This window comes from Saimiri boliviensis, unplaced genomic scaffold, assembly GCF_048565385.1.
Source record: "Saimiri boliviensis isolate mSaiBol1 unplaced genomic scaffold, mSaiBol1.pri Scaffold_27, whole genome shotgun sequence".
Classification (NCBI taxonomy): domain Eukaryota; kingdom Metazoa; phylum Chordata; class Mammalia; order Primates; family Cebidae; genus Saimiri; species Saimiri boliviensis.
The window spans coordinates 12,084-31,872 of NW_027412510.1; the positions used below are offsets into that span (position 1 = coordinate 12,084).

At 58.0% G+C, this 19,789-nt stretch overlaps 3 protein-coding genes across 3 annotated transcripts; all 3 read left to right on the forward strand.

Moving 5' to 3' along the window:
• The first annotated feature begins 1,456 nt into the window (after window positions 1-1,456).
• Window positions 1,457-3,712, forward strand: LOC141583405 (elongin-A3-like). Its single transcript, XM_074392571.1, has 3 exons — window positions 1,457-2,164; window positions 2,729-3,561; window positions 3,601-3,712. The coding sequence occupies exons 1-3, from the start codon at window positions 1,457-1,459 to the stop codon at window positions 3,710-3,712; spliced, it is 1,653 nt and encodes a 550-aa protein (XP_074248672.1).
• Window positions 3,713-9,388: 5,676 nt separating this feature from the next.
• On the forward strand, window positions 9,389-11,644 carry LOC141583406 (elongin-A3-like). Its single transcript, XM_074392572.1, has 3 exons — window positions 9,389-10,096; window positions 10,661-11,493; window positions 11,533-11,644. Exons 1-3 carry the CDS (start codon window positions 9,389-9,391, stop codon window positions 11,642-11,644), a joined length of 1,653 nt encoding a protein of 550 aa, XP_074248673.1.
• Window positions 11,645-17,321: 5,677 nt separating this feature from the next.
• Window positions 17,322-19,577, forward strand: LOC120361635 (elongin-A3). The gene is made up of 3 exons (XM_074392573.1): window positions 17,322-18,029; window positions 18,594-19,426; window positions 19,466-19,577. Exons 1-3 carry the CDS (start codon window positions 17,322-17,324, stop codon window positions 19,575-19,577), a joined length of 1,653 nt encoding a protein of 550 aa, XP_074248674.1.
• The last annotated feature ends 212 nt before the right edge of the window (window positions 19,578-19,789 follow it).

Sequence of the window (19,789 nt, forward strand, 5' to 3'; positions counted from 1 at the left end):
GGTGGGTGGATCACCTGAGGTCAGCAGTTCAAGCCACGGCTACCAAGAGGCGGCAGCCCTGTAGGCAAAGCCACAAGGCACCTGTCAAGAGCAGAGGTCATGGCGACCGTTTTGGGGGATGGGACGCTAGAGGGAGTCTGCTCGTCGACCTTCTGGAAGGCCAAACCGTGATCCCATCAGCTCTCCTTCCTAGTAAGGGAAGCATTGTGAGAAAGTTGGCCAAAGCTTGAGCGGAAAAACATTCCTCAGCACAACGTTCTTCTCCACTCCACGGCACCAACGTTCCCGTGCCTGCCTTTCCTCAAATAAGGGCAGTCGGGCAAGAGTTTCCATGGGAAATCATGAGCGTCCACTTGACAGTTCTCATTTGGCGCCTGCTGACTTATTTCTGTTTCCCAGTCTTAGAAAATCTGAAACGGGCACCACCCAGGTTTCTTCCCTTCATAAGGAAAAAGAGAGGTCACGGAGGTAGCTACATTCCCAGGACCCTGGGGGGATTCAGGAATGGACTAGAGGGCGCGGCAAAGACATCGCTTCCAAAAGCGTCTGGAACTCCATGGGGCCGACGTTGAGGAGTAAAATCTACCTTTTCTCCTTTTCTCTTTTAATCCCACTTTCCTCCGAATGCTGGGAATTCCCCCCCAACCCCCGCTTCCCGCACAACGTCCGTTCTAGGTCACGAGTTGCTATCCTGTGTTGGTTCTTCTTTCTCGGATTTCTGTCGCGCTGAGTTGTTACTGTCTATTTTCCTCCCAAGAAGTTTCAGTCTGTGTTTTATGGAATCCACAGATGCGGAACCTGCGAACATGGAGGGCCAACGATGGAACCCAAGAAGGATGTGTTGAGGCTCATCCCCCCTCGAGGGCACAGCAGTCCACCTGGCGTGGACCCTCCCGATTGGCTGCATGGTACTGACGGAATGAATTCCTACGGGGGCTGGGCAGCCCAGCAGCCAAGGGGGTCAGGGCCTGAGCCGTGGGCGGGCCTAGGGCTGCCTATATAAGGCCGAGCCCTGGCAGCTGCGCTTCATTCCCCGTTGGACAGCTCACCGCAGAGGTCGCTCCAGGCTGTGGCTCCACATCCCGAGGACCAGAAGCGGATCTGCTCAGCTGTCTGCAAGGACCGGACCGGCGTTCTAGACCCGGTGGCCCCCTCGCGCCCCGCTATCCCCCCTTTCCCCGCCCCGCTCCCCACGCCGCACGGAGGGTTCGGCCGCTCCGAGTTCGCTGACTCCACACCCCGAGGCCTGTGGTGTGCGAGGACCAGCGCCACAGAACCAGTGGCCCGCTGCTCCGAGGGCCGAGCTCGCTCCAGGCTGTGACTCAACATCCCGAGGCCTGCCTGGCGACCGGGCAGCCAGGGAGGACCGGCGCCCCGAGACTTCACCTCCCGCTGCCCAAGGACATCTCTGCGACCGGCCGACCAGGGACAGCGACGCCTGCCCAGATCTGGTGAGATGGCGGCAGGCTCGACTACGCTGCACGCAGTGGAGAAGCTGCAGGTGCGTCTGGCAACTAAGACGGACCCGAAGAAGCTAGGGAAATATCTGCAGAAACTCTCCGCCTTGCCCGTGACGGCAGACATCCTGGCGGAGACTCGAATCCGAAAGACCGTGAAGGGCCTGCGGAAGCACCAGCACGTGGGCCCCATTGCCAGAGACTTAGCGGCCCGGTGGAAGAAGCTGCTTCTCGTGGACCCAAACACCAGGCCCGGGCCCGACCCACGGGACCGGGAGGAGAGCTCTTCCCGAGAGCGCTTCGGGGAGGCTCTTCGGGACCAAGAAAAGGCCTGGGGCTTCCCGGAAAACGGGACGGCCCCCAGGAGTCGATCTCACAGCCCTGAGCACAGACGGACAGCACGCACAGCACCTACGGGGCTCCGGAGACCTGAGCGAAGCTCCCCCAGCCGCCAGGACGGAGCCCAGAGAAAGCGCCCCAGAAATGCCTCGGCTGATTCCGGCCCCAATCGGGCCCCTCAGTCAGGGCGCGCCGGACCTCTCCCGATGAGCGAGGGCCTGGAGCCCGGGCAGCAAACCCGAAGAGGCCACGCTGACACCGCCCAGGGCCTGCCCCTGCTCGCTGGAGGCTGCCAGGGCCAACCCCAGGACGAAGCGGTTGGGGGCCGCAGAAAGAAGCGCAAATCCTCCCGCCGGGAAGAACGCCCTGTGGGTGCCCAGGGCCGCGGGCAGTCTCCCGCTTCCCTCATGGAGACATCCTCCGGGGCCTGCACCAGAGGGGAATCCCCAAGGCCGTCCTCCCGGGAAAGCCCCAGGGACACAGCGCCCTCTGCTAGCGCCGGGACACGGAAGGAAGGAGGGCGCGCCGGCGGCAGTGGCCAGCGTCTCCCCGCCTGGGCGGTGGCTCCAGACGGCCACCCGGAGAGGCCTAGGCACAGACGCTCGCCCAAGAAGAGGCCAGGTCTAGACGGCCCGGACCCACGAAAGGGGACACACGGCCTCTCCCCCGGGGTCAAACAGCAGCTTTCCGGCGAACCAGAGACTCGAGAGGGGAAGCCACGCACTGCTCACTTGGACGCAGTAGCCGTGGGCTCCCTCTCTGACGTGGAGGAGGGAGAGGGGGCTGAGGAATTCCAGCAGCCCGCTCTGTCCTTCGAACAATACCTCACCTACGACCAGCCGCAGAAGAAGGCGAAAAAGACCGCGAAGTCTTCCGGCACCGCTCGTGGAGATCAACGACGGAGAGCAAGCCGTTCCAAGGGCACCGGCGAGTCCCGGGCTTCGCCTCCGAAATTGCCTCCTGTCAAGGAAAGCCACTCCCCGAGGCCACAGGCGGCCGGTGCCGATTCCTCCGGGCGGAAAACCGTGCTCAGCCACGGCTTCTCAGAGCTGTGGGACCTCTCAGAGCCCTGGATGCAGGCCAACTACGATCTGCTCTCCGCCTTTGAGTCCCTGACCGCCCAGACACAGACAGAACCGGCACTCTCCGCACCGACGTTCCAGGAGGAAACCGGTTCCCCTGGACGCAGAAAGAACGCCAAGATGCAGGTGTACTCCGGCTCCAGGCCTGCCCGCCAGCCCGGGTGGCTGACCTTGCGCCAGCAGTGCGTCCGGGCGCTTAGAGACAACCCCGGCGTCCTGGGCCGAGCGGGACGCGTCCCCTCTTGGGTTTTTGAACTTGTCCTGGAGGGGTGTACGCCTGACCAGCTATATCGCAGAGAGAAAAACAATCACGCACTCATTGGACAGACAGACGGACTCTGGAGGATTCACTGCCTCCGGGACTTCAAGGGAGAAAATCCGCAGGAGCACGAGTCTTGGCGGGAGCTGTACCTGCGTCTTCGGCATGCCCGAGAGCAGCGGCTGCGTGTAGTGACGACCAATATCCGGGCTGCACGTGACAACAAGCCCCACGGCCGACGGACGAAGATGATCTGTTTCAACTCGGTGGCCGAGCCGCCTAACGGTGCTCCGAGGAGGCAAGAGAAGTCTGCAGGAGCCGCTGACCCCGAAAATGGCAACATCAACCCAGATCCGCATCCCCCAAAGAGCAGCCGCCCGCCGCCCGCTAGCGAGGGCGGCGGGGCAGGCAGCGGCCTTCCCAGGCGCCCTGAGAAGCGGGCCTACGCCTGCCTGAGCTGGAGCAACGCGCGGGCGACGCCCGAGGCCAAAATCCGGAAACAGGCTGCCAAGAAAGTGGCCCCGCTGATGGCCAAGGCCATTCGAGACTACAAGAGAGCAATCTTACGACGATAAACTCAAGACTCCTCTTACAGATGGAATCGAAGGGGAGGAGGACCAATGCCAAGTCCATGCGGGTTAAGGAACGCAGCTCCCAACGGACACCAGAACCTTTGGCTTGGTGCAAAGCTGCGCTTCTGAATTCTGCAGGTGTCCACGGCTGGCCCTGGGATTTGGCCTCCCATACCCAGCCACTGCCTCCCTGCTGGGAGGACACCTCGGAATCCAGAAGATGTGAACGCTTTCAGATCGATTCCGCTTTGGTGGTTAACTGATCGCTTCCTAAATCATGCCCTAGTTAAAATCATCAACGAGGTAGAGTTCCCTATAGTTTGGTTTTTAAATCATCAGCTAGATAATTCCTTTTTAGACACAAACTCACCAGGCATTAGTTAACACTGACAAATCCCACTACACAAATGGTTTTTTGTTGTTGCTGTTGTTTTGTTTTTTAGCAAAACCTGGCCATGAAACTATAATTGTGAGCCATCCTCCTATGGGAGGCTGAGAAGGGTGGGTGGCTTGAGCCCAGGAGGTGGAGACAAGCCTGGGCGAAACCCCACCTATAGAAGAGGTATCTAAATTAACCAGGTGTGCTGGCACGGCCCCTGGGGCCCCAGCTTCTTGGAGGGCTGAGGTGGCAGGATGGCCTGAGCCCGGGAGGCAGAGGTTCCAGTGACCCTTGATCATTCTACTGCACTCCAGCCTGGGCGACAGAAACAGAGCATGTCTCGGAGGAAACCGCTGTTTCTTTGAAAAATGGAACTGTGGACTGGGCGCAAGGGCTCACGCCTGTAACCCTAGCACTTTGGGAGGCCGGGGTGGGTGGATCACCTGAGGGCAGGAGTTCAAGACCAGCCTAGCCATCACGGTGAAACCCCATCTTTAAAAAATGTCAACAACAACAAGAAGAAGAAGAAGAAAACGAACTGTGGGATTTCATCAAACAGTGGCAATAACCGCTACCTTTGTTAAGTCAGACTACTTTCACTAAGCACCAAAGAGAATCGTTCCCAATCTTTTCACCCAGAACCCCTATGGAAGAATGGCAGAAACTTCATCACTGTAGCTAATTGGCCTCTGAATCAAGAAATCTTAAGCCACCAATCAGAGTTTCTAATTACCATGAGATGACCAGGGTAACATCCTTCAGTTCGGATCACATGAGCTTCTGCCGGCTTTGTTGAGCCTTTAGTTTTCAACTGAGGGCATGAGTTGGCATCATACGGACGGGTAATCGCAGGTCCGTGTGCCAGATACCTCCCCACCCTCCCCGACACACACCCTTGAGTAAATCTGATTTCCTTGATGAGATTTCCTGATGCCTACAGTTAGTGAGAAGCCAAGAGACAGACAGAAAGGCCTATCCCACAAAGCAGAACCAAGCAAGGACAGTAAAAGAGATCAAACTCCTGTGCCCCGGGGTGGGGGGGGGGGGGCGGGCAGTAGAGCAGGTGCTGGGAAGCTTCTGGAATCAGGCATCAGAGCAAATGCCAGTGCAAGAGGGAAGGGGCCTTCAAGGCTGAAGAACACGAAGGAAGCCAGGACAGGCAGCCACAGGGGTGCTGCTCCGGGGGGATGACGTCTTTTTTCTGGGGAAAGAAAGACGTGATGCAAGCAGGGACTGTATACAATTCAGGGGAGACTCCCTGAACCACCCCTCCTACCCCGCCCGCCCAGCAAGGGACACACAAGGCCAGTCTCTTATTTCTTCACGGCAATACAAGAGCGGGTCTGTGGTGTCCTGCAAAACTTATGAGAGAGCCAAATCTCCTCCTCGTGGCACAAGAGCCACACGTTCTTCCTGGAGGTGGAGTAGCCACTGATCACCCTGCAGCTTCTCCCCGCTCCCACCGAGACATTCCAGTCCCCCGGACTCAAATCCGCTGGCAACAGCCTTCCTTTGTGGAAAATGTTTCCCCTCCCAAAACAGAAAGCAAACAGGATACAAGCAAACACAGCTCAAAACATGAAGAGCTAGCTCAAGCCCCTCACAGCTCACCGATGCGCCCACTGTCACTCTGCTGACAATGGCGTCTGCCCCCACTGAACTCATTCATGACTGCAGAACCTGACTGACAAGCTTTAGCGGGTCACGGCTCCCACCGAGACACGCCCTCTCGAAGAAAGGACTAGATAACAAACCCCACACAAAATATAAACCTAACCCAAATAGAATTCAGCACCCACCTGTGGATCCTACTGTCACATTACCACACTGACAAAAAACAGTTCAATCCTCTGCTGACCTGTCTACAGAATAATCCTCATTCGGAGCGCTCCGCAAGCATTGCCAGCGTTGCACTGGGATCCCCTTGCTGAGGTAGCTGGATGTCGGGAAACTGAGCAAATTTACCTGGTTTTCCTACATATCACGGAGGGTTCATTCTCAGAAAAGGCTTACCACCGGAATCCTCGTCCCCTGATTCTCGGGCTGTTAGGATTTTCTTGCTTCAGAAATACACGCACACGCACAGACACACACACAGACGCACATACACAGAGATGCACACACACACACACACACACACACACACACACACACACACAGACGCATACGCACACACAGAGAAAGAGACCAAAAGTCACAGGAGCATTAGAAAATGAGGCGAAATCACCATCCAGAGGAGAAACAATAGCCAGCACCGTAGACACTTCCAGTGGTACTGCTGTCCTTATTCTGACCGAAAGATGAGAGTGGAACTCGGCTGCAGGGACCGTTGTTGCAGCAACGGTCAGACGAAGATGATCTTTTTCAACTCGGTGGCCGAGCCGCCTTATGATGCTCCGAGGAGGCAAGAGAAGTCTGCAGGAGCCGCTGACCCCGAAAATGGCAACATCAACCCAGATCCGCATCCCACAAAAAGCAGCCACCCTCCCTCTAGCCGGGGCGGCGGGGGCGGCGGGGGCGGCGGGGGCGGCAGTGGCCTTCCCAGGCTCCCTGAGAAGGGGGCCTATGCCTGCCTGAGCTGCAGCAATGCGCAGACGACGCCTGAGGCCAAAATCCGGAAACAGGCTGCAAAGAAAGTGGCCCCGCTGATGGCCAAGGCCATTCGAGACTGCAAGAGAGCATTCTTCCGACGATAAACTCAAGACTCCTCTTACAGATGGAATCGAAGGGGAGGAGGACCAATGCCAAGTCAATGCGGGTTAAGGAACGGAACTTCCAACAGACACCACAAACTTCGGCTGGGTGCAAAGTTACGCTTCTGAATTCTGCAGGTGTCCACTGCTGGCCCTGGGATTTGGCCTCCCATACCTAGCCACTGCCTCCCTGCTGGGAGGACACCTCCGAATTCAGAGGATGTGAACACTTTCAGATCCATTCCACTTTGGTGGTTAACTGATCACTTTTTAAATCATGTAAGAGTTAAAATCAACAACGAGGTACAAGATGTAGAATTCCCTGTTTTCTGGTTTGTAAATCATGAACTAGATAATTCCTTTTTAGACACAAACTCACAAGGCATTAGTTAACACTGACAAATCTCACTATATAAATGGTTTTTTGTTGTTGTTGTTGTTGTTTTATTTTGTTTTGTTTTGTTTTTTTGAGGCGGAGTTTCGCTCCTGTTACCCAGGCTGGAGTGCAATGGCACGATCTCGGCTCACCGCAACCTCCGCCTCCTGGGTTCAGGCAATTCTCCTGCCTCAGCCTCCTGAGTAGCTCGGGTTACAGGCACGTGCCACTATGCCCAGCTACTTTTTTTTTTTTTTTTTTTTTGTATTTTTAGTAGAGACGGGGTTTCACCATGTTAACCAGGATGGTCTCGATCTCTTGACCTCGTGATCCACCCGCCTCGGCCTCCCAAAGTGCTGGGATTACAGGCTTGAGCCACCGCGCCCGGCCCCGTTGTTTTGTTTTTAAGCAAAACCTGGGCATGGAACTATAACTGTGAGCCATCCTCCTACGGGAGGCTGAGAAGGGTGGATGGCTTGAGCCCAGGAGGTGGAGACAAGCCTGTGCGAAACCCCATCTAAAGTAAAGGAATCTAAATTAGCCAGGTGTACTTGCACGGGCCCCTGGGGCCCCAGCTTCCTGGAGGGCTGAGGTGGCAGGATGGCCCGAGCCTGGGAGGCAGAGGTTGCAGTGCCCCTTGATCATTCCACTGCACTCCAGCCTGGGCGACAGAAACAGAGCATGTCTCAGAGGAAACTGCTGTTTCTTTGAAAAATGGAACTGTGGGCGGGGCCGAGGGGCTAAGGCCTGTAATCCTAGCACTTTAGGAGGCCGAGGTGGGTGGATCACCTGAGGTCAGCAGTTCAAGCCACGGCTACCAAGAGGCGGCAGCCCTGTAGGCAAAGCCACAAGGCACCTGTCAAGAGCAGAGGTCATGGCGACCGTTTTGGGGGATGGGACGCTAGAGGGAGTCTGCTCGTCGACCTTCTGGAAGGCCAAACCGTGATCCCATCAGCTCTCCTTCCTAGTAAGGGAAGCATTGTGAGAAAGTTGGCCAAAGCTTGAGCGGAAAAACATTCCTCAGCACAACGTTCTTCTCCACTCCACGGCACCAACGTTCCCGTGCCTGCCTTTCCTCAAATAAGGGCAGTCGGGCAAGAGTTTCCATGGGAAATCATGAGCGTCCACTTGACAGTTCTCATTTGGCGCCTGCTGACTTATTTCTGTTTCCCAGTCTTAGAAAATCTGAAACGGGCACCACCCAGGTTTCTTCCCTTCATAAGGAAAAAGAGAGGTCACGGAGGTAGCTACATTCCCAGGACCCTGGGGGGATTCAGGAATGGACTAGAGGGCGCGGCAAAGACATCGCTTCCAAAAGCGTCTGGAACTCCATGGGGCCGACGTTGAGGAGTAAAATCTACCTTTTCTCCTTTTCTCTTTTAATCCCACTTTCCTCCGAATGCTGGGAATTCCCCCCCAACCCCCGCTTCCCGCACAACGTCCGTTCTAGGTCACGAGTTGCTATCCTGTGTTGGTTCTTCTTTCTCGGATTTCTGTCGCGCTGAGTTGTTACTGTCTATTTTCCTCCCAAGAAGTTTCAGTCTGTGTTTTATGGAATCCACAGATGCGGAACCTGCGAACATGGAGGGCCAACGATGGAACCCAAGAAGGATGTGTTGAGGCTCATCCCCCCTCGAGGGCACAGCAGTCCACCTGGCGTGGACCCTCCCGATTGGCTGCATGGTACTGACGGAATGAATTCCTACGGGGGCTGGGCAGCCCAGCAGCCAAGGGGGTCAGGGCCTGAGCCGTGGGCGGGCCTAGGGCTGCCTATATAAGGCCGAGCCCTGGCAGCTGCGCTTCATTCCCCGTTGGACAGCTCACCGCAGAGGTCGCTCCAGGCTGTGGCTCCACATCCCGAGGACCAGAAGCGGATCTGCTCAGCTGTCTGCAAGGACCGGACCGGCGTTCTAGACCCGGTGGCCCCCTCGCGCCCCGCTATCCCCCCTTTCCCCGCCCCGCTCCCCACGCCGCACGGAGGGTTCGGCCGCTCCGAGTTCGCTGACTCCACACCCCGAGGCCTGTGGTGTGCGAGGACCAGCGCCACAGAACCAGTGGCCCGCTGCTCCGAGGGCCGAGCTCGCTCCAGGCTGTGACTCAACATCCCGAGGCCTGCCTGGCGACCGGGCAGCCAGGGAGGACCGGCGCCCCGAGACTTCACCTCCCGCTGCCCAAGGACATCTCTGCGACCGGCCGACCAGGGACAGCGACGCCTGCCCAGATCTGGTGAGATGGCGGCAGGCTCGACTACGCTGCACGCAGTGGAGAAGCTGCAGGTGCGTCTGGCAACTAAGACGGACCCGAAGAAGCTAGGGAAATATCTGCAGAAACTCTCCGCCTTGCCCGTGACGGCAGACATCCTGGCGGAGACTCGAATCCGAAAGACCGTGAAGGGCCTGCGGAAGCACCAGCACGTGGGCCCCATTGCCAGAGACTTAGCGGCCCGGTGGAAGAAGCTGCTTCTCGTGGACCCAAACACCAGGCCCGGGCCCGACCCACGGGACCGGGAGGAGAGCTCTTCCCGAGAGCGCTTCGGGGAGGCTCTTCGGGACCAAGAAAAGGCCTGGGGCTTCCCGGAAAACGGGACGGCCCCCAGGAGTCGATCTCACAGCCCTGAGCACAGACGGACAGCACGCACAGCACCTACGGGGCTCCGGAGACCTGAGCGAAGCTCCCCCAGCCGCCAGGACGGAGCCCAGAGAAAGCGCCCCAGAAATGCCTCGGCTGATTCCGGCCCCAATCGGGCCCCTCAGTCAGGGCGCGCCGGACCTCTCCCGATGAGCGAGGGCCTGGAGCCCGGGCAGCAAACCCGAAGAGGCCACGCTGACACCGCCCAGGGCCTGCCCCTGCTCGCTGGAGGCTGCCAGGGCCAACCCCAGGACGAAGCGGTTGGGGGCCGCAGAAAGAAGCGCAAATCCTCCCGCCGGGAAGAACGCCCTGTGGGTGCCCAGGGCCGCGGGCAGTCTCCCGCTTCCCTCATGGAGACATCCTCCGGGGCCTGCACCAGAGGGGAATCCCCAAGGCCGTCCTCCCGGGAAAGCCCCAGGGACACAGCGCCCTCTGCTAGCGCCGGGACACGGAAGGAAGGAGGGCGCGCCGGCGGCAGTGGCCAGCGTCTCCCCGCCTGGGCGGTGGCTCCAGACGGCCACCCGGAGAGGCCTAGGCACAGACGCTCGCACAAGAAGAGGCCAGGTCTAGACGGCCCGGACCCACGAAAGGGGACACACGGCCTCTCCCCCGGGGTCAAACAGCAGCTTTCCGGCGAACCAGAGACTCGAGAGGGGAAGCCACGCACTGCTCACTTGGACGCAGTAGCCGTGGGCTCCCTCTCTGACGTGGAGGAGGGAGAGGGGGCTGAGGAATTCCAGCAGCCCGCTCTGTCCTTCGAACAATACCTCACCTACGACCAGCCGCAGAAGAAGGCGAAAAAGACCGCGAAGTCTTCCGGCACCGCTCGTGGAGATCAACGACGGAGAGCAAGCCGTTCCAAGGGCACCGGCGAGTCCCGGGCTTCGCCTCCGAAATTGCCTCCTGTCAAGGAAAGCCACTCCCCGAGGCCACAGGCGGCCGGTGCCGATTCCTCCGGGCGGAAAACCGTGCTCAGCCACGGCTTCTCAGAGCTGTGGGACCTCTCAGAGCCCTGGATGCAGGCCAACTACGATCTGCTCTCCGCCTTTGAGTCCCTGACCGCCCAGACACAGACAGAACCGGCACTCTCCGCACCGACGTTCCAGGAGGAAACCGGTTCCCCTGGACGCAGAAAGAACGCCAAGATGCAGGTGTACTCCGGCTCCAGGCCTGCCCGCCAGCCCGGGTGGCTGACCTTGCGCCAGCAGTGCGTCCGGGCGCTTAGAGACAACCCCGGCGTCCTGGGCCGAGCGGGACGCGTCCCCTCTTGGGTTTTTGAACTTGTCCTGGAGGGGTGTACGCCTGACCAGCTATATCGCAGAGAGAAAAACAATCACGCACTCATTGGACAGACAGACGGACTCTGGAGGATTCACTGCCTCCGGGACTTCAAGGGAGAAAATCCGCAGGAGCACGAGTCTTGGCGGGAGCTGTACCTGCGTCTTCGGCATGCCCGAGAGCAGCGGCTGCGTGTAGTGACGACCAATATCCGGGCTGCACGTGACAACAAGCCCCACGGCCGACGGACGAAGATGATCTGTTTCAACTCGGTGGCCGAGCCGCCTAACGGTGCTCCGAGGAGGCAAGAGAAGTCTGCAGGAGCCGCTGACCCCGAAAATGGCAACATCAACCCAGATCCGCATCCCCCAAAGAGCAGCCGCCCGCCGCCCGCTAGCGAGGGCGGCGGGGCAGGCAGCGGCCTTCCCAGGCGCCCTGAGAAGCGGGCCTACGCCTGCCTGAGCTGGAGCAACGCGCGGGCGACGCCCGAGGCCAAAATCCGGAAACAGGCTGCCAAGAAAGTGGCCCCGCTGATGGCCAAGGCCATTCGAGACTACAAGAGAGCAATCTTACGACGATAAACTCAAGACTCCTCTTACAGATGGAATCGAAGGGGAGGAGGACCAATGCCAAGTCCATGCGGGTTAAGGAACGCAGCTCCCAACGGACACCAGAACCTTTGGCTTGGTGCAAAGCTGCGCTTCTGAATTCTGCAGGTGTCCACGGCTGGCCCTGGGATTTGGCCTCCCATACCCAGCCACTGCCTCCCTGCTGGGAGGACACCTCGGAATCCAGAAGATGTGAACGCTTTCAGATCGATTCCGCTTTGGTGGTTAACTGATCGCTTCCTAAATCATGCCCTAGTTAAAATCATCAACGAGGTAGAGTTCCCTATAGTTTGGTTTTTAAATCATCAGCTAGATAATTCCTTTTTAGACACAAACTCACCAGGCATTAGTTAACACTGACAAATCCCACTACACAAATGGTTTTTTGTTGTTGCTGTTGTTTTGTTTTTTAGCAAAACCTGGCCATGAAACTATAATTGTGAGCCATCCTCCTATGGGAGGCTGAGAAGGGTGGGTGGCTTGAGCCCAGGAGGTGGAGACAAGCCTGGGCGAAACCCCACCTATAGAAGAGGTATCTAAATTAACCAGGTGTGCTGGCACGGCCCCTGGGGCCCCAGCTTCTTGGAGGGCTGAGGTGGCAGGATGGCCTGAGCCCGGGAGGCAGAGGTTCCAGTGACCCTTGATCATTCTACTGCACTCCAGCCTGGGCGACAGAAACAGAGCATGTCTCGGAGGAAACCGCTGTTTCTTTGAAAAATGGAACTGTGGACTGGGCGCAAGGGCTCACGCCTGTAACCCTAGCACTTTGGGAGGCCGGGGTGGGTGGATCACCTGAGGGCAGGAGTTCAAGACCAGCCTAGCCATCACGGTGAAACCCCATCTTTAAAAAATGTCAACAACAAGAAGAAGAAGAAGAAGAAGAAAACGAACTGTGGGATTTCATCAAACAGTGGCAATAACCGCTACCTTTGTTAAGTCAGACTACTTTCACTAAGCACCAAAGAGAATCGTTCCCAATCTTTTCACCCAGAACCCCTATGGAAGAATGGCAGAAACTTCATCACTGTAGCTAATTGGCCTCTGAATCAAGAAATCTTAAGCCACCAATCAGAGTTTCTAATTACCATGAGATGACCAGGGTAACATCCTTCAGTTCGGATCACATGAGCTTCTGCCGGCTTTGTTGAGCCTTTAGTTTTCAACTGAGGGCATGAGTTGGCATCATACGGACGGGTAATCGCAGGTCCGTGTGCCAGATACCTCCCCACCCTCCCCGACACACACCCTTGAGTAAATCTGATTTCCTTGATGAGATTTCCTGATGCCTACAGTTAGTGAGAAGCCAAGAGACAGACAGAAAGGCCTATCCCACAAAGCAGAACCAAGCAAGGACAGTAAAAGAGATCAAACTCCTGTGCCCCGGGGTGGGGGGGGGGGGGCGGGCAGTAGAGCAGGTGCTGGGAAGCTTCTGGAATCAGGCATCAGAGCAAATGCCAGTGCAAGAGGGAAGGGGCCTTCAAGGCTGAAGAACACGAAGGAAGCCAGGACAGGCAGCCACAGGGGTGCTGCTCCGGGGGGATGACGTCTTTTTTCTGGGGAAAGAAAGACGTGATGCAAGCAGGGACTGTATACAATTCAGGGGAGACTCCCTGAACCACCCCTCCTACCCCGCCCGCCCAGCAAGGGACACACAAGGCCAGTCTCTTATTTCTTCACGGCAATACAAGAGCGGGTCTGTGGTGTCCTGCAAAACTTATGAGAGAGCCAAATCTCCTCCTCGTGGCACAAGAGCCACACGTTCTTCCTGGAGGTGGAGTAGCCACTGATCACCCTGCAGCTTCTCCCCGCTCCCACCGAGACATTCCAGTCCCCCGGACTCAAATCCGCTGGCAACAGCCTTCCTTTGTGGAAAATGTTTCCCCTCCCAAAACAGAAAGCAAACAGGATACAAGCAAACACAGCTCAAAACATGAAGAGCTAGCTCAAGCCCCTCACAGCTCACCGATGCGCCCACTGTCACTCTGCTGACAATGGCGTCTGCCCCCACTGAACTCATTCATGACTGCAGAACCTGACTGACAAGCTTTAGCGGGTCACGGCTCCCACCGAGACACGCCCTCTCGAAGAAAGGACTAGATAACAAACCCCACACAAAATATAAACCTAACCCAAATAGAATTCAGCACCCACCTGTGGATCCTACTGTCACATTACCACACTGACAAAAAACAGTTCAATCCTCTGCTGACCTGTCTACAGAATAATCCTCATTCGGAGCGCTCCGCAAGCATTGCCAGCGTTGCACTGGGATCCCCTTGCTGAGGTAGCTGGATGTCGGGAAACTGAGCAAATTTACCTGGTTTTCCTACATATCACGGAGGGTTCATTCTCAGAAAAGGCTTACCACCGGAATCCTCGTCCCCTGATTCTCGGGCTGTTAGGATTTTCTTGCTTCAGAAATACACGCACACGCACAGACACACACACAGACGCACATACACAGAGATGCACACACACACACACACACACACACACACACACACACACACAGACGCATACGCACACACAGAGAAAGAGACCAAAAGTCACAGGAGCATTAGAAAATGAGGCGAAATCACCATCCAGAGGAGAAACAATAGCCAGCACCGTAGACACTTCCAGTGGTACTGCTGTCCTTATTCTGACCGAAAGATGAGAGTGGAACTCGGCTGCAGGGACCGTTGTTGCAGCAACGGTCAGACGAAGATGATCTTTTTCAACTCGGTGGCCGAGCCGCCTTATGATGCTCCGAGGAGGCAAGAGAAGTCTGCAGGAGCCGCTGACCCCGAAAATGGCAACATCAACCCAGATCCGCATCCCACAAAAAGCAGCCACCCTCCCTCTAGCCGGGGCGGCGGGGGCGGCGGGGGCGGCGGGGGCGGCAGTGGCCTTCCCAGGCTCCCTGAGAAGGGGGCCTATGCCTGCCTGAGCTGCAGCAATGCGCAGACGACGCCTGAGGCCAAAATCCGGAAACAGGCTGCAAAGAAAGTGGCCCCGCTGATGGCCAAGGCCATTCGAGACTGCAAGAGAGCATTCTTCCGACGATAAACTCAAGACTCCTCTTACAGATGGAATCGAAGGGGAGGAGGACCAATGCCAAGTCAATGCGGGTTAAGGAACGGAACTTCCAACAGACACCACAAACTTCGGCTGGGTGCAAAGTTACGCTTCTGAATTCTGCAGGTGTCCACTGCTGGCCCTGGGATTTGGCCTCCCATACCTAGCCACTGCCTCCCTGCTGGGAGGACACCTCCGAATTCAGAGGATGTGAACACTTTCAGATCCATTCCACTTTGGTGGTTAACTGATCACTTTTTAAATCATGTAAGAGTTAAAATCAACAACGAGGTACAAGATGTAGAATTCCCTGTTTTCTGGTTTGTAAATCATGAACTAGATAATTCCTTTTTAGACACAAACTCACAAGGCATTAGTTAACACTGACAAATCTCACTATATAAATGGTTTTTTGTTGTTGTTGTTGTTGTTTTATTTTGTTTTGTTTTGTTTTTTTGAGGCGGAGTTTCGCTCCTGTTACCCAGGCTGGAGTGCAATGGCACGATCTCGGCTCACCGCAACCTCCGCCTCCTGGGTTCAGGCAATTCTCCTGCCTCAGCCTCCTGAGTAGCTCGGGTTACAGGCACGTGCCACTATGCCCAGCTACTTTTTTTTTTTTTTTTTTTTTGTATTTTTAGTAGAGACGGGGTTTCACCATGTTAACCAGGATGGTCTCGATCTCTTGACCTCGTGATCCACCCGCCTCGGCCTCCCAAAGTGCTGGGATTACAGGCTTGAGCCACCGCGCCCGGCCCCGTTGTTTTGTTTTTAAGCAAAACCTGGGCATGGAACTATAACTGTGAGCCATCCTCCTACGGGAGGCTGAGAAGGGTGGATGGCTTGAGCCCAGGAGGTGGAGACAAGCCTGTGCGAAACCCATCTAAAGTAAAGGAATCTAAATTAGCCAGGTGTACTTGCACGGGCCCCTGGGGCCCCAGCTTCCTGGAGGGCTGAGGTGGCAGGATGGCCCGAGCCTGGGAGGCAGAGGTTGCAGTGCCCCTTGATCATTCCACTGCACTCCAGCCTGGGCGACAGAAACAGAGCATGTCTCAGAGGAAACTGCTGTTTCTTTGAAAAATGGAACTGTGGGCGGGGCCGAGGGGCTAAGGCCTGTAATCCTAGCACTTTAGGAGGCCGAGGTGGGTGGATCACCTGAGGTCAGCAGTTCAAGCCACGGCTACCAAGAGGCGGCAGCCCTGTAGGCAAAGCCACAAGGCACCTGTCAAGAGCAGAGGTCATGGCGACCGTTTGGGGGATGGGACGCTAGAGGGAGTCTGCTCGTCGACCTTCTGGAAGGCCAAACCGTGATCCCATCAGCTCTCCTTCCTAGTAAGGGAAGCATTGTGAGAAAGTTGGCCAAAGCTTGAGCGGAAAAAACATTCCTCAGCACAACGTTCTTCTCCACTCCACGGCACCAACGTTCCCGTGCCTGCCTTTCCTCAAATAAGGGCAGTCGGGCAAGAGTTTCCATGGGAAATCATGAGCGTCCACTTGACAGTTCTCATTTGGCGCCTGCTGACTTATTTCTGTTTCCCAGTCTTAGAAAATCTGAAACGGGCACCACCCAGGTTTCTTCCCTTCATAAGGAAAAGAGAGGTCACGGAGGTAGCTACATTCCCAGGACCCTGGGGGGATTCAGGAATGGACTAGAGGGCGCGGCAAAGACATCGCTTCCAAAAGCGTCTGGAACTCCATGGGGCCGACGTTGAGGAGTAAAATCTACCTTTTCTCCTTTTCTCTTTTAATCCCACTTTCCTCCGAATGCTGGGAATTCCCCCCCAACCCCCGCTTCCCGCACAACGTCCGTTCTAGGTCACGAGTTGCTATCCTGTGTTGGTTCTTCTTTCTCGGATTTCTGTCGCGCTGAGTTGTTACTGTCTATTTTCCTCCCAAGAAGTTTCAGTCTGTGTTTTATGGAATCCACAGATGCGGAACCTGCGAACATGGAGGGCCAACGATGGAACCCAAGAAGGATGTGTTGAGGCTCATCCCCCCTCGAGGGCACAGCAGTCCACCTGGCGTGGACCCTCCCGATTGGCTGCATGGTACTGACGGAATGAATTCCTACGGGGGCTGGGCAGCCCAGCAGCCAAGGGGGTCAGGGCCTGAGCCGTGGGCGGGCCTAGGGCTGCCTATATAAGGCCGAGCCCTGGCAGCTGCGCTTCATTCCCCGTTGGACAGCTCACCGCAGAGGTCGCTCCAGGCTGTGGCTCCACATCCCGAGGACCAGAAGCGGATCTGCTCAGCTGTCTGCAAGGACCGGACCGGCGTTCTAGACCCGGTGGCCCCCTCGCGCCCCGCTATCCCCCCTTTCCCCGCCCCGCTCCCCACGCCGCACGGAGGGTTCGGCCGCTCCGAGTTCGCTGACTCCACACCCCGAGGCCTGTGGTGTGCGAGGACCAGCGCCACAGAACCAGTGGCCCGCTGCTCCGAGGGCCGAGCTCGCTCCAGGCTGTGACTCAACATCCCGAGGCCTGCCTGGCGACCGGGCAGCCAGGGAGGACCGGCGCCCCGAGACTTCACCTCCCGCTGCCCAAGGACATCTCTGCGACCGGCCGACCAGGGACAGCGACGCCTGCCCAGATCTGGTGAGATGGCGGCAGGCTCGACTACGCTGCACGCAGTGGAGAAGCTGCAGGTGCGTCTGGCAACTAAGACGGACCCGAAGAAGCTAGGGAAATATCTGCAGAAACTCTCCGCCTTGCCCGTGACGGCAGACATCCTGGCGGAGACTCGAATCCGAAAGACCGTGAAGGGCCTGCGGAAGCACCAGCACGTGGGCCCCATTGCCAGAGACTTAGCGGCCCGGTGGAAGAAGCTGCTTCTCGTGGACCCAAACACCAGGCCCGGGCCCGACCCACGGGACCGGGAGGAGAGCTCTTCCCGAGAGCGCTTCGGGGAGGCTCTTCGGGACCAAGAAAAGGCCTGGGGCTTCCCGGAAAACGGGACGGCCCCCAGGAGTCGATCTCACAGCCCTGAGCACAGACGGACAGCACGCACAGCACCTACGGGGCTCCGGAGACCTGAGCGAAGCTCCCCCAGCCGCCAGGACGGAGCCCAGAGAAAGCGCCCCAGAAATGCCTCGGCTGATTCCGGCCCCAATCGGGCCCCTCAGTCAGGGCGCGCCGGACCTCTCCCGATGAGCGAGGGCCTGGAGCCCGGGCAGCAAACCCGAAGAGGCCACGCTGACACCGCCCAGGGCCTGCCCCTGCTCGCTGGAGGCTGCCAGGGCCAACCCCAGGACGAAGCGGTTGGGGGCCGCAGAAAGAAGCGCAAATCCTCCCGCCGGGAAGAACGCCCTGTGGGTGCCCAGGGCCGCGGGCAGTCTCCCGCTTCCCTCATGGAGACATCCTCCGGGGCCTGCACCAGAGGGGAATCCCCAAGGCCGTCCTCCCGGGAAAGCCCCAGGGACACAGCGCCCTCTGCTAGCGCCGGGACACGGAAGGAAGGAGGGCGCGCCGGCGGCAGTGGCCAGCGTCTCCCCGCCTGGGCGGTGGCTCCAGACGGCCACCCGGAGAGGCCTAGGCACAGACGCTCGCCCAAGAAGAGGCCAGGTCTAGACGGCCCGGACCCACGAAAGGGGACACACGGCCTCTCCCCCGGGGTCAAACAGCAGCTTTCCGGCGAACCAGAGACTCGAGAGGGGAAGCCACGCACTGCTCACTTGGACGCAGTAGCCGTGGGCTCCCTCTCTGACGTGGAGGAGGGAGAGGGGGCTGAGGAATTCCAGCAGCCCGCTCTGTCCTTCGAACAATACCTCACCTACGACCAGCCGCAGAAGAAGGCGAAAAAGACCGCGAAGTCTTCCGGCACCGCTCGTGGAGATCAACGACGGAGAGCAAGCCGTTCCAAGGGCACCGGCGAGTCCCGGGCTTCGCCTCCGAAATTGCCTCCTGTCAAGGAAAGCCACTCCCCGAGGCCACAGGCGGCCGGTGCCGATTCCTCCGGGCGGAAAACCGTGCTCAGCCACGGCTTCTCAGAGCTGTGGGACCTCTCAGAGCCCTGGATGCAGGCCAACTACGATCTGCTCTCCGCCTTTGAGTCCCTGACCGCCCAGACACAGACAGAACCGGCACTCTCCGCACCGACGTTCCAGGAGGAAACCGGTTCCCCTGGACGCAGAAAGAACGCCAAGATGCAGGTGTACTCCGGCTCCAGGCCTGCCCGCCAGCCCGGGTGGCTGACCTTGCGCCAGCAGTGCGTCCGGGCGCTTAGAGACAACCCCGGCGTCCTGGGCCGAGCGGGACGCGTCCCCTCTTGGGTTTTTGAACTTGTCCTGGAGGGGTGTACGCCTGACCAGCTATATCGCAGAGAGAAAAACAATCACGCACTCATTGGACAGACAGACGGACTCTGGAGGATTCACTGCCTCCGGGACTTCAAGGGAGAAAATCCGCAGGAGCACGAGTCTTGGCGGGAGCTGTACCTGCGTCTTCGGCATGCCCGAGAGCAGCGGCTGCGTGTAGTGACGACCAATATCCGGGCTGCACGTGACAACAAGCCCCACGGCCGACGGACGAAGATGATCTGTTTCAACTCGGTGGCCGAGCCGCCTAACGGTGCTCCGAGGAGGCAAGAGAAGTCTGCAGGAGCCGCTGACCCCGAAAATGGCAACATCAACCCAGATCCGCATCCCCCAAAGAGCAGCCGCCCGCCGCCCGCTAGCGAGGGCGGCGGGGCAGGCAGCGGCCTTCCCAGGCGCCCTGAGAAGCGGGCCTACGCCTGCCTGAGCTGGAGCAACGCGCGGGCGACGCCCGAGGCCAAAATCCGGAAACAGGCTGCCAAGAAAGTGGCCCCGCTGATGGCCAAGGCCATTCGAGACTACAAGAGAGCAATCTTACGACGATAAACTCAAGACTCCTCTTACAGATGGAATCGAAGGGGAGGAGGACCAATGCCAAGTCCATGCGGGTTAAGGAACGCAGCTCCCAACAGACACCAGAACCTTTGGCTTGGTGCAAAGCTGCGCTTCTGAATTCTGCAGGTGTCCACGGCTGGCCCTGGGATTTGGCCTCCCATACCCAGCCACTGCCTCCCTGCTGGGAGGACACCTCGGAATCC

Coding starts and splice junctions, on each gene's coding strand:
- LOC120361635 (XM_074392573.1), top strand. CDS start 17,322: ATGGCGGCAGGCTCGACTACGCTGCACGCAGTGGAGAAGCTGCAGGTG. Junction 18,030..18,593: donor CCCGCCGGGAAGAACGCCCT/GTGGGTGCCCAG, acceptor GGCACCGGCGAG/TCCCGGGCTTCGCCTCCGAA. Junction 19,427..19,465: donor GCAGGCAGCGGCCTTCCCAG/GCGCCCTGAGAA, acceptor CCTGAGCTGGAG/CAACGCGCGGGCGACGCCCG.
- LOC141583405 (XM_074392571.1), top strand. CDS start 1,457: ATGGCGGCAGGCTCGACTACGCTGCACGCAGTGGAGAAGCTGCAGGTG. Junction 2,165..2,728: donor CCCGCCGGGAAGAACGCCCT/GTGGGTGCCCAG, acceptor GGCACCGGCGAG/TCCCGGGCTTCGCCTCCGAA. Junction 3,562..3,600: donor GCAGGCAGCGGCCTTCCCAG/GCGCCCTGAGAA, acceptor CCTGAGCTGGAG/CAACGCGCGGGCGACGCCCG.
- LOC141583406 (XM_074392572.1), top strand. CDS start 9,389: ATGGCGGCAGGCTCGACTACGCTGCACGCAGTGGAGAAGCTGCAGGTG. Junction 10,097..10,660: donor CCCGCCGGGAAGAACGCCCT/GTGGGTGCCCAG, acceptor GGCACCGGCGAG/TCCCGGGCTTCGCCTCCGAA. Junction 11,494..11,532: donor GCAGGCAGCGGCCTTCCCAG/GCGCCCTGAGAA, acceptor CCTGAGCTGGAG/CAACGCGCGGGCGACGCCCG.